Source organism: Leucoraja erinacea, chromosome 12 (assembly GCF_028641065.1).
Source record: "Leucoraja erinacea ecotype New England chromosome 12, Leri_hhj_1, whole genome shotgun sequence".
Taxonomy (NCBI): Eukaryota; Metazoa; Chordata; class Chondrichthyes; order Rajiformes; family Rajidae; genus Leucoraja; species Leucoraja erinaceus.
The window spans coordinates 24,945,229-24,957,826 of record NC_073388.1 but is presented as its reverse complement, the minus strand read 5'-3'; the positions used below and the strand labels follow the sequence as shown (position 1 = coordinate 24,957,826).

General features: G+C 40.5%; 1 protein-coding gene across 5 annotated transcripts in view; it reads right to left on the bottom strand.

Moving 5' to 3' along the window:
- The window catches only part of phka1a (phosphorylase kinase, alpha 1a (muscle)), a 129,648-nt gene that overhangs the window by 54,616 nt on the left and 62,434 nt on the right, over nucleotides 1–12,598 (bottom strand). For 3 of the 5 annotated variants that reach the window (XM_055643863.1, XM_055643864.1, XM_055643866.1), the window contains exons 16-18: nucleotides 11,774–11,918; nucleotides 8,401–8,479; nucleotides 6,896–6,975 (exon numbers count right to left, since the gene is read on the bottom strand). In XM_055643863.1, coding sequence (XP_055499838.1) covers nucleotides 6,896–6,975; nucleotides 8,401–8,479; nucleotides 11,774–11,918 — 304 coding nt within the window. Of the gene's footprint in view, nucleotides 1–6,811; nucleotides 6,976–8,400; nucleotides 8,480–11,773; nucleotides 11,919–12,598 lie in introns of all 5 variants that reach the window. The other 2 variants (XM_055643867.1, XM_055643865.1) reach the window with 1 other exon arrangement.

The window sequence follows — 12,598 nt, the reverse complement described above, 5'->3', positions numbered from 1 at the left end:
GAAATGAGACGACACTTTCAAATATATGAAAGTTAAGAATTTTGATACCAAAATCTTACGGGTAAGACTGTACTCTAAATTGCCAAACTGTTTTTTTTTTTGTTTTTTTTAAGATGACCAGTTGCTTCTGATATGAAACATTAACAATTTTTATTTTCTAATTTGGGGATCTCAGCAAGTACTGTACATTTTTGCTTATTTCCGCTGAAGAGTAGAGAACAGCAAAGAGTAAAAGAAAGATGCAAACATTACGCTTTGCGAAATGATGTCATGCAATTCCCAATGTGATGCGAATAATATTTTCCTTCTTCATTTGTCTATTAAAAACAACATAATTGAGTTGATAGAGCAAGGAAAAATTAAATTATTCAGCTTCAAAAGTGAACACCGAATGCCCCTGAAATATAACGCATTTCGAACAACGGCAATATCTTCTACCAAAGCATGAAGCAAAAATATCCCTCTTCCGTGTATCATTTCTTAAAAACAGACCACTTGATGCCATGCCATTAAAAAAAAAATCAGTGAAAAGTAGCATGCTGAGTCCTATCACCCATAAGAAGATGAATCACCTTGTATGTAATGATGATGAGGATTTCAACAGCCCATACAATAAATATTGATTCCAATTTAAATAATGAGTGAATGGGTAACTCATTCTCCTTTGCAAAACAGAATGACTGACATTAATTTCAAACCCATGAAGGAAATAAAGTAGCATGGATTGTATCTTACATGATTTATATGTAATAATTTTGATTCATCCATTTGTTCCATTCCAAATCTCCCTATCCTTCACTGTATGGTCTTGCTCACAAAGCACTCTTGCACTGAAATTCGTTGGAAAAGATTTTTGAGTTTTTGATTGATAAATGTAGAAGTCAAAGCTTTCATCAACACTGGGTTTTAACAGCAGCTAAGGTGAAGTCCAGAAACAATCTCCTCAGTAAGCTTGCTGGCTCAAAGTGGGGGGGCAGCAGCCCCCACACTGCGCATTTCAGCACACTCCCTTGCATTTTCTTCAGCCGAATATTGTGCCCCTGTTTGGTCCAGGTCATCCCACACACACCATGTGGACACTCAACTGAACTCAACAATGAGGATCATCACAGGAACAATCCGCTCAACACCACTCCCCTGGCTCCCTGTCCAATCCAACATAGCCCCTCCACACATCCAGCGATGAGTCCTCACTCAAAGGATGCTCCAAAAGACCAAAAACTCCCCTCACCTGCCAATTCACATGGACATCTTCAACCCACCCACTGCTCAACTTCCATCTAGACGACCAATTTGGAAGAACCCACCACCTGCTAATTTCACCATCCAATCAGCTCGGAAAAAGGAATGGGAGTCCAAGGATGTCCCAAATAAACATCTGGTGTCAGACCCCATCCTACCGGTCCCTGGCACCAATCTCCCAAGGAAGCAGTGGACGACGCTGAATAAATTCAGGACTGGACATGGCCCCTGCCAATGTGTTGCATTGCATTATAATAAAACATCAAATGTCCTTCAGAACAGTTTGTCAATATGTCACGAATATTTGCCTGATTTATGCAATCAAAATCATCCTGTCTTAATGTATAGCCTCATTTTGAAGCAGATTTTCCCTCTATTTCAATAATATTGTTTCCACAAAGGATTTCATTCTTCCCATTCATTAATTCTTGTGCCATGTTGTCATACCTGAGATTTCAAATAATAAGCAGTTTGCGTGTGACCTGCCATTTTGTATTACCTACAACAATTACTGGGCTTAACTATTTAAATACTTCTCATTTCGTGTTTGAATCTACACTTCTACTTGCTTCTATTAATTGTGACTTTTGTAACCTCCCCTTCCTAATGAAGCCATGTAGTACACTTGACTTACTCAACAACTTTATCTATTTTAATGCTTAAGATTCTGTGCTGTCGTTATCGCCAGTGTAAAGTGTTTGTGTTCATTTGGTTCTTAAACTCCAACCCAGTCCATTGTTGAGTATACAAACGTACATGTATACAAAGTCCGTGCCGAACAAATGTTTTTTCCCCATTGGACAGAAAAAACTCAAAAACGTGTGTGTCGTTCATTCAAAGGCTCTTCACAGCCATTCTGGAACTTTTTATAAACTTGTCGCAACCAGAGAGCAGTCTGACACATAACACAATCCTTAAATGGGTAACGGACTGAAGACAACAACTAGTGCTCACAAACACTGCATGATACAATACGGAGTCCCAGTGGAGTACCCCAGCACTTGCATCAGTGAATGGACTTCATTTCTTGCAGTCCAAGCAAGTCTCCTAAATTGGCTCACCCAGAATGCTGAGTGACATGAGACTTGGATGTGCCAAAGAACTGGAGCAAAATTTAGCCGTAGCATCATGTTTCGTCGTGACTTACTCAAATTATGTTTTGTCTTGACCAAAAAAAGATAATCACAATGTGTTTGACACTGGGGAGAAATGAGTGGCTTGCTCCCTGTGCCGTCAGTCCCAGAAAACAGGGAATGGGCCGGCCAACATCCTAGGGGACTGTTGATCAACAAAACCAGACCAGCAGAGTAGGAGGAGGAGGGTGCTGCCCTAACTCCATCCCCATAGCCCTCTGCTTCTTATCCAGTGGAACCCAGCAAAGGTTCCCTTGATTCCAGATTATTCCCTGCGCTGGCCTAAATGATGGATTGGGAAAAGTTATAGAATAGCAACATCCACTTTGGTTGGGATAGGGGAAAATTCTGTCCCATGTGGGTTCACATGGGACATGTGGGTATTGAAACAATGGTGAGAGAAGGATCCGGCTAAGAAAGCAACATCATTAACAAGAAGCTTCATAAATGAATGAATGAAAGGGAAGACTGTGCCAAAATGTATGGATGGGATGGGTTTATCTGGCAGCAAATGAGCAGGAGAACAGGACGTCATCTACTGTTGCCAAACAAGCACAATGCAATCATAACTTGATACCGTGTCGAAAACATTCTGATGTTTTGTCGTTGTTCATACAGGTTCATCGTTGACATACAGGTAAGTGCATTCAACTGAAAAAAGGTGTTTTAATATATGTCATTCAAATATTGTGTTTAAAATGTCAGTTGAACTGAATGTTTTAATAATGAAAAACTCAATTACATCTATTGAAACACTTGTGAAGATTTCCAATCATATCAACTTTAAATGAATTTGAAATATATAAGAATAACACAGTAAATGTTGCACACTTTTGAAACAAAGGATAGACACTATAGTTGAAGATCTTGACTAAATCTTTTCTGAACATTAGACAATAGACAATAGGTGCAGGAGTAGGCCATTCAGCCCTTTGAGCCGGAACCGCCATTCAATGTGATCATGGCTGATCATCCACAATCAGTACCCCGTTCCTGCCTTCTCCCCATATCCCCTGACTCCGCTATCTTCAAGAGCCCTATCTAGCTCTCTCTTGAAAGTATCCAGAGAACCGGCCGCCACCGCTCTCTGAGGCAAAGAATTCCACAGATTCACAACTCCCTGTGTGAAAAAGTGTTTCCTCATCTCCATTCTAAATGGCTTACCCCATATTCTTAAACTGTGGCCCCTGGTTCTGGACTCCCCCAACATCGGGAAAATGTTTCCTGCCTCGAGCGTATCCAAACCATTAATAATCCTATATGTTCCAATAAGATCCCCTCTCATCCTAAATTCCAGAGTATACAAACCCAGCCGCTCCATTCTCTCAGCATACACAGGAAGCAAAGAGTAGGAGTAAACGGGTCCTTTTCACAATGGCAGGCAGTGACTAGTGGGGTACCGCAAGGCTCAGTGCTGGGACCACAGCTATTTACAATATATATTAATGATCTGGATGAGGGAATTGAAGGCAATATCTCCAAGTTGGCGGATGACACTAAGCTGGGGGGCAGTGTTAGCTGTGAGGAGGATGCTAGGAGACTGCAAGGTGACTTGGATAGGCTGGGTGAGTGGGCAAATGTTTGGCAGATGCAGTATAATGTGGATGAATGTGAGGTTATCCATTTTGGTGGCAAAAACGGGAAAGCAGACTATTATCTAAATGGTGGCCAACTAGGAAAAAGGGGAGATGCAGCGAGACCTGGGTGTCATGGTACACCAGTCATTGAAGGTAGGCATGCAGGTGCAGCAGGCAGTAAAGAAAGCGAATGGTATGTTAGCTTTCATTGCAAAAGGATTTGAGTATAGGAGCAGGGAGGTTCTACTGCAGTTGTACAGGGTCTTGGTGAGACCACACCTGGAGTATTGCGTACAGTTTTGGTCTCCAAATCTGAGGAAGGACATTATTGCCATAGAGGGAGTGCAGAGACGGTTCACCAGACTGATTCCTCGGATGTCAGGACTGTCTTATGAAGAAAGACTGGATAGACTTGGTTTATACTCTCTAGAATTTAGGAGATTGAGAGGGGATCTTATAGAAACTTACAAAATTCTTAAGGGGTTGGACAGGCTAGATGCAGGAAGATTGTTCCCGATGTTAGGGAAGTCCAGGACAAGGGGTCACAGCTTAAGGATAAGGGGGAAATCCTTTAAAACCGAGATGAGAAGAACTTTTTTCACACAGAGAGTGGTGAATCTCTGGAACTCTCTGCCACAGAGGGTAGTTGAGGCCAGTTCATTGGCTATATTTAAGAGGGAGTTAGATGTGGCCCTTGTGGCTAAGGGGATCAGGGGGTATGGAGAGAAAGCAGGTACGGGATACTGAGTTGGATGATCAGCCATGATCATATTGAATGGCGGTGCAGGCTCGAAGGGCCGAATGGCCTACCCCTGCACCTAATTTCTATGTTTCTATATGGCAGTCCCCCTATCCTGGGAATTAACCTTGTGAACCTACACTGTATTCCCTCAATAGCAAGAATGTCCTTCCTCAAATTTGGAGACCAAAACTGCACACAATACCCCTGGTGTGGTCTCACTAGGGCCCTGTATAACTGCAGAACCTCTTTGCTCCAATACTCCTCTTGTTATGAAGGCCAACATGCCATTCGCTTTCTTCACTGCCTGCTCAATCTGCATGCTTACTTTCATTAACTGATGAGCAAGGACCCCCAGATCCCGTTGTACTTCCTCTTTTCCCAATTTGACACCATTTAGATAATAATCTGCCTTCCTGGTTTTGCTACCAAAGTGGATAAATTCACATTTATCCACACTAAACTGCATCTGCCATGCATCTGCCCATTCACCCAACCCGTCCATGTCACCCTACATTTTCAAAGCATCTTCCTCACAGTTCACAATGCCATCCAGCTTTGTGACATCTGCAAATTTGCTAATGTAATCCATTCATCTAAATCATTAATATATATTGTAAATAGCTGTGGTCCCAGCACCGAGCCTTGCGGTACCCCACGTCACTGCCTGCCATTCTGAAAGGGACCCGTTAATCCCTACTCTTTGTTTCCTGTCTGCCAACCAATGTTCTACCCATGTCAGCACTCTATCCCCAATACCATGTGCCCTAATTTTGCCCACTAATCTCCTATGTGAGACCTTATCAAATGCTTTCTGAAAGTCCAGGTACACTACATCCACTGGCTCTCCCTTGTCCATTTCTCTAGTTACATCCTCAAAAAATTCCAGATACTTAGTCAAGCAAGATTTTCCCTTCGTAAATCCATGCCGACTCAGACCGATCCTGTTACTGCTATCCAAATGTGCCACTATTTCATCGTTTATGATTGACTCCAGCATATTTCCCACCACCGATGTCAGGCTAACTGGTCTATAATTCCCTGTTGTCTTTCTTCCGCCTTTCTTAAAAAGTGGGATAACTTTAGCTATCCTCCAATCCACAAGGACTGATCCTGAATCTATAGAACATTGGAAAATGATCACCAATGCGTCCACGTTATCTAGAGCCACTTCCTTAAGTACCCTGGGATGCAGACCATCAGGAAATTTATCAGCCTTCAGTCCCATCAGTCTACCCAACACCATTTCCTGCATCTCCTCCAACCTCATCTATTGCAACCGCTGCTCTAGATGTCAGCAGATCTACATCGATGAGACCAAACAGAGTCTGGGCAATCGTTTCGCCGAACACCTCCGCTCGGTCCGCAATAACCAACCTGGCCTCCCGGTGGCTCGGCACTTCAACTCCCCCTCCCACTCCGTATCCGATCTCTCTGTCCTGGGTCTCCTCCATGGCCAGAGCGAGCAACACCGGAAATTGGAGGAACAGCACCTCATATTCCGCCTGGGTAGTCTGCATCCTGGGGGCATGAACATTGAATTCTCGGGCTGTCTCCTCCCATCCTTCAGCCTTCGGGCTCCTCCTCCTCCTCCTTATTCCTTTCTTCTAGCCGCCCCCCCCCCCCACCCCCCAACAGTCTGAAGAAGGGTTTTGGTCCGAAACATTGCCTATTTCCTTCGGTCCATAGATGCTGCTGCACCCGCTGAGTTTCTCCAGCATTTTTGTGTACCATTTCCTGCCTAATGCAGATTTTGTTCAGTTCCTCCGTCACCCCAAATCCGCTGGCCACTTCTACATCAGGAAGATTGTTTGTGTCCTCCTTAGTGAAGACTGATCGAAAGTACCTGTTCAATTCATCTACCATTTCCTTGTTCCCCACAATAAATTCACCCTTTTCAGTCTTCAAGGGTCCAACTTTGGTCTTAACTAATGTTTTCCTCTTTACATACCTAAAGAAGCCTTTACTATATTATGCCACCATCTATCATAACACCCTAATCTAATGAAAATAATCTAACTTTAAAAAAAGTATACTGCTGCACAGGCAAATCAATGTCAGTATTAGAATTAAGACTATATTATTAAATAAATGGGAATTGTGTAGATCCTCATCCTTACCAAGGTCTAAGTCGATTAAATCATGCAGATTTGTTGCTGAATGCAGTTGATAGAATGAATCAAACGAGTCTTCAACAGTCTTACCATCAGGTCCAAGATCCATAAAACTGAGTCGCGTGCAGCATGAAGTTACCAACAACGTTGAAACATTGGCTGCATGAACTCTGCAAACGACAAATAAATAAGAGGTTTTCTGCAATCTTATTTCTTGATCAAGCTGCCTAAGTTAGCCAGCCATTTAAATGCAAGTGACTTTCTCATTCCTGATGTGAAATAAAGTAATTGGAAAACTCATAATCAATGCACACGTTTATGCCTCCAATCTTTGACCAGAGTGAATTTGGAAAATAAAGGTGAAAGATCATCTGCTGGTTCTCACATCCGCAAATCACAACTGGGCCGACCAATCAAAAAGACTAACCCTTGAAAACAAAATGACAAATCAGACCCACTTCCTCTACTAAGGGTCTCAGAAATCACACCTAAACTAGAGCAACAATGAGCAATAACCCAAATGATGCCGTTTAGATTTACAAGATCAACAAATATGGTAAAAGTTCTACATCGAAATAATTCAAGGATAAAGTTAGTGTGCAGTTTAAGGTCAAAGGTAGTGGCAGTAAAACAATAAGCTACTGTATGTAGTGTGTGATTAATCCACACAATTATGTTACTGGTCTTCAAAAATAAAATAAAATTTTCAGGCACAAAGAATACAGAAGACTCAGCAAATAGTCCGAAATTGAATATTGTGGTGTCTAAAGTTGAAGGCCAAAAGGGATGAACTAGGCTTGAACAACTTTGCATAAAGTTAAACCATGAAAAGTTCACACTTTGAGTTCAATGCCCCATGCAAAGAAAGGAGAAAAATAAATAATGTTCATAGTTCTTATCACTAACAGTGACTCCCAAGTGTACACATACAGAGAATGACATAAAGTTATCAGCATTCATGGAACTGTATTTGAGCAAAATCAACATTTTTTTTGGTGAAGAAAAAAGAAAAAAAAGAAAAAAATCTGGTAATCTTTCCCTTTCTCTGTCTTATTAACAATAATCAATACTAAACATCACTATCAACTTAAGGAATATTTGTCAATTAATTAAAATCATGTGCATGGACAGGACAAGGAAGATTCTAAAATGGAGACACAAGAGACCGCAAATGCTAGAATGTTCCCCTCTTGTTGCATCTGCCCATCATTCCCCATTATCTCACCATCCATCACCTACCAGCCTCGATATACTGGCTATCTTCTCTCCATACTCTCTCTCATAACGCAGGGGCTCAACTCAAAACATTGACTACTGGCTTCTTCCAGCAATTTCTTATTTGCTCAAGATTATTAAAACTATCAATGGCCACATTTTTCAATTGTACTCTCTTGTGCCATGCTATAAGATGTATACATCTGATTTTAAGTTTTATCTGTTACCCTTTCTCAGATAGAAAGGTAACTACATGTTAGTCCAATCCTGCCTGGATGAGAAAATTATCAGTTATTCTATCTGTTCTTCATAATTATTCAACTACTAATCTTGGAAAATGTGCAAGGTTCAAGTTGTGTGGGGGTCCTCAGGTTACTTACCTGGCTCCTCCAAAGTACCCATCTTGGAGTTTCCTTAATGTTGACAGAACATATGGATCCAAACTGGTCCCATCATCAACTGCAACATTCACAATAAAACTTTGTCAAAAAAGAAAAATAATTATAATGGGATTACTGTTCAAATTACAATCAAATATGAAACTAATAACATCTGTCCATTTTCCCCATTGAGGTTCTCTTTTATAATCAGTGATTTGTTGCTAACTGGTTATTTCCACTGTAGCCAATTCAATGTAGTCATTTTGTTTGTTTTTATTTATTTTATTTACTACGATAATTTTGAAAATAAAATAAACTTAAACTGGCTAATCAAATGCATGTGTAATTTGAAATCTGCATATAAGAAAACATGAACATTGAAGGTAAAAAACAACTAGATAAAGTGCTAACAAATGTATATGGTATGTTAGCCATTGGTCAGGACAATAAGTGTACACTCAGAAAGTATTCAGGGTGTCAAGGAAAGAGCATTCACGTCGCGGCCCTGTTTTCACCAATCTTTCCACCACCACGCACAAGAAGCTCTGGCTGAACAACTTCTAATATTGTGTGTGGACTCAATATGAAAAAGAAAGTATTCAGACCCCTTCACTTTTTCCCCCATTTTGTTACGTTACAGCCTTATTTTAAAATGGATTAAATTCATTTTTTTAATTATCAATCTACACATAATATCCAGAATGAAGAAGCGAAAACAGATGCAAAGAAATGTCTGCAAAGTAATTAAAAAGAAATAACTGAAATATCCCATTTACATTATTCAGACCCTTTGCTATGACACTCAAAATTGAGATTAGGTGCATCGTGTTTCCATTGATTATCCTTGTGATGTTTCTACAACTTGATTGGAGTCCACTAGTGGTAAATTAAATTGATTGTACATGATTTGGAAAGGCACACACCTGTCTATATAAGGTCACACAGTTGACAGTGCATTGGAGAGCAAAAACCAAGCCATGAAGATGAAGGAATTGTCCATAGACCTCCGAGACAGGATTGTGTCGAGACACAGGCCTGGGGAAGGGTATAAAATGATTTCTGCAGCATTGCAGGTCCCGAAGGGCACAGTCATTCTTAAATGGAAGAATTTTGGAACCACCAGGATTCTTCACAGAGCTGGCCGCCCGGCCAAACTGAGCAATCGAGGGAGAAGGGCCTTTGTCAGGGAGGTGACCAAGAACCCGATGGTCACTCTGACAGAGCTCCAGAGTTCCTTTGTGGAGATGGGAGAACCTTCCAGAAGGCCAACTATATCTGCAGCATCACCAATCAGGCCTTTTTGGTAGAGTGGCCAGATGGAAGACACTCCTCAGTCTGCTTGGAATTTGACACCTAGACCATGAGAAATAAGATTCTCTAGTCTGATGAAACCAAGATTGAACTCTTCAGCCTGAATGCCAAGCGTCACGTCTGGAGGAAACCAAGCACTACTCATCACCTGGCCAATACCATACCTATGGTGAAGCATGGTGATGGCAGCATCATACTGTGGGGATGTTTTTCAGTGGCAGATACCGGGAGACTAGTCAGGATGGAGGGAAGGATGAACGGAGCAAAGTACAGAGAGATCCTTGATGAAAACCTGCTTCAGAGTGTTCTGAACCTCAGACTGTGGCGGAGGTTCACCTTCCAACAGGACAACGATCCTAAGCACAGCCAAGACAACGCAGGAGTGGCTTTGTGACAAGTCTGTGAATGTCCTTGAGTGACCCAGCTTGAGCCTGGACTTGAACCCGATCGAACATCTCTGGAGGGACCTGAAAATTGCTGTGCATCGATGCTCCCCATCCAACCTGACAGAGCTTGAGAGGATCTGCAGAGAAGAATGGGAGAAATTACCCAAACACAGGTGTGCCAAGCTTGTAGCGTAATAACCAAGAAGACTTGAGGCTGTAATCGCTGCCAAAGGTGCCTCTACAAAGTACTGAGTAAAGGGTCTGAATATGTAAATGTGATATTTCTTTTTAATTACTTTGAAAAAAATTCTAAACACCTGTTTTTTATTATGGGGTATTGTGTGTAGATTGATGATTTAAAAAAAAAAGATTTTAGAATCGGGTGGTAACGTAAAAACAAAATGTGGAAAAAGTGAAGGGGTCTGAATACTTTCTGAAAGAGGAAATCATGTTACTGATTTAAAAACTGGTCCTACCAATTTGGGCCTATTACGTGCAATTCTGATCACCCCATTACAGGTAGGATGTGAAGGCTTTGGAGAGGTTGCAGATAAGGTTTATCTGTTGTATCAGATGAAACTATGAACTATGTGTGTAACATATCTTGTAAATTCATAAGCCATAATTAGCATTTAAGTAAAATAGATGTGTTAATGATAAAGCAATTAGTAGGCTGCCTGCAATCTGATTTGGCTTTTAATCCTTTTGTGTGAATTTTGTTTACATTTTTGAATGATCTATCTGGAATTTGAATACTATCAAGGAGTGCCAAGTATGGTGTATGTCACATGGATTAGATGAGATGATTGAGTCTAGAAGGAGCCAGAGCTTGGATGTCCTTTGCAATGTTTGTTTAGGCTGCCACTGGAAATGCTCTACTTCAAAACAACTGATAGATTTCAATGACAACCCCCTTATTAGAGCAAGATGTCCCCATTCTCCAGGTTGAAGTTCAGCCTGAAGAACTGATCCTTAAACTTTTGGTAACATTTGATCTCCAGTAGCTTGGCCTGCACCAAATGAAGTCTCCTACATTTCCTGATCTTGTTTGATTGGAAGTTAAATTGCCTGGTAATGGATGCATAGTTTAGAGTACCTGGTTAAACAGAAACCTTGACATTATCAAAATAACCTCTAGCCTGGTATTCTGTTCCTGGGAGATATTTGTTTTTTCCTGCCATTTATCAGAAGTGAACAGAGAAACCGACTGGAAGGTTGTAATCCAAAATATTGATCCCTGGGCCAAATCATTGTCGCATACTGATTGTCATTAGAATCTTCCACCTGGCATACTGCCCTATTGCTGGTACTTTGGTCATCTAACAGGACTCATGACAACCAAGAAATGGGAGCATTAGATCTTAACTTTGCACCAACTGAAAATTATTTTAAAATTATGTATTGCAAATATTATGAATTTATAATCTTTGGTTCCCACTCCTGTTACAAAATCCACACCTGGATGTTAGGTGACAAAATCAGCTAGACTGCTTCTCAGTCAAATTGCTGATAAATACTCACTGACTGGCTCAGAAATTAAGAACTTGATACATGCAAGATGCCACAGAGCTTATATGACCATATGCAACTAATAGTGCTCACAAATTTAAGTGTTTGGGATTTTGTAAAAAATTGCGGGTATTTTCAATTCTATAGAAATCAAGAAGTTAACTTACTGAGCATGGACTGTAGAATTGGAAATGTTACAATGGGCCGCCCAGTCTTTCTCCAGCAACGACATAAAAATGATAACTCTGTTCGAAGCATATCAACGATCATGCGATTATCAAGGGCAAGGTAGAACTGCTGCTGATCAACAAACTGTAAAACACATTTTTGTTAAATTATTAGCATACAAAAGTTAACACAAATAAACTAATATCCCCATTTCCCCTGGGCATTCCAGTATACCAATATGCATTTATGATAGATAAATCACACCTGAATAAGCAGACTGAAAATTTTGAAGAGGCAACTAAAATAGTGGGAAATGAATAGTGCATAGGTCATTTAAATGGATTTTCTGAAGATATTAAGAAATCTGAAATTTTTGAATCTGCAAACTAAATTTGAAGCTCACGTAACAGAGTATAAATTAGTAACTATTAGGAAGACAATTGAGAGAAGGGAGACAAAAGACTAGTTACAAAGGCGGGGATACAAATTAGCAAATTTAACTTCTTCTTACGTATGTTCTATTTGATCTTATTTGATTGTCGGGTTGATTGCAACCTGTTTTCGCTTAATACAATCTCCCACCTCAGCAAATTTAACTAACAGCAAATTATAAGGCTATGGTTGTACTCCCAGGAATTGAGGTATCCAAGATGTGATTTGATCATATAACAGCATAACAAGAGAGCCAATAGGATAAATAGAGAAAAACATTTTTTATTGGCTGAGGAATGCAAGATGAGGAGAGACATAAAATTCGGGAGGCATTTCTTTTTTTAAAATTTTTTTAATAGAAGCAATTGTACAAGAATCTGGATTTTTAACAA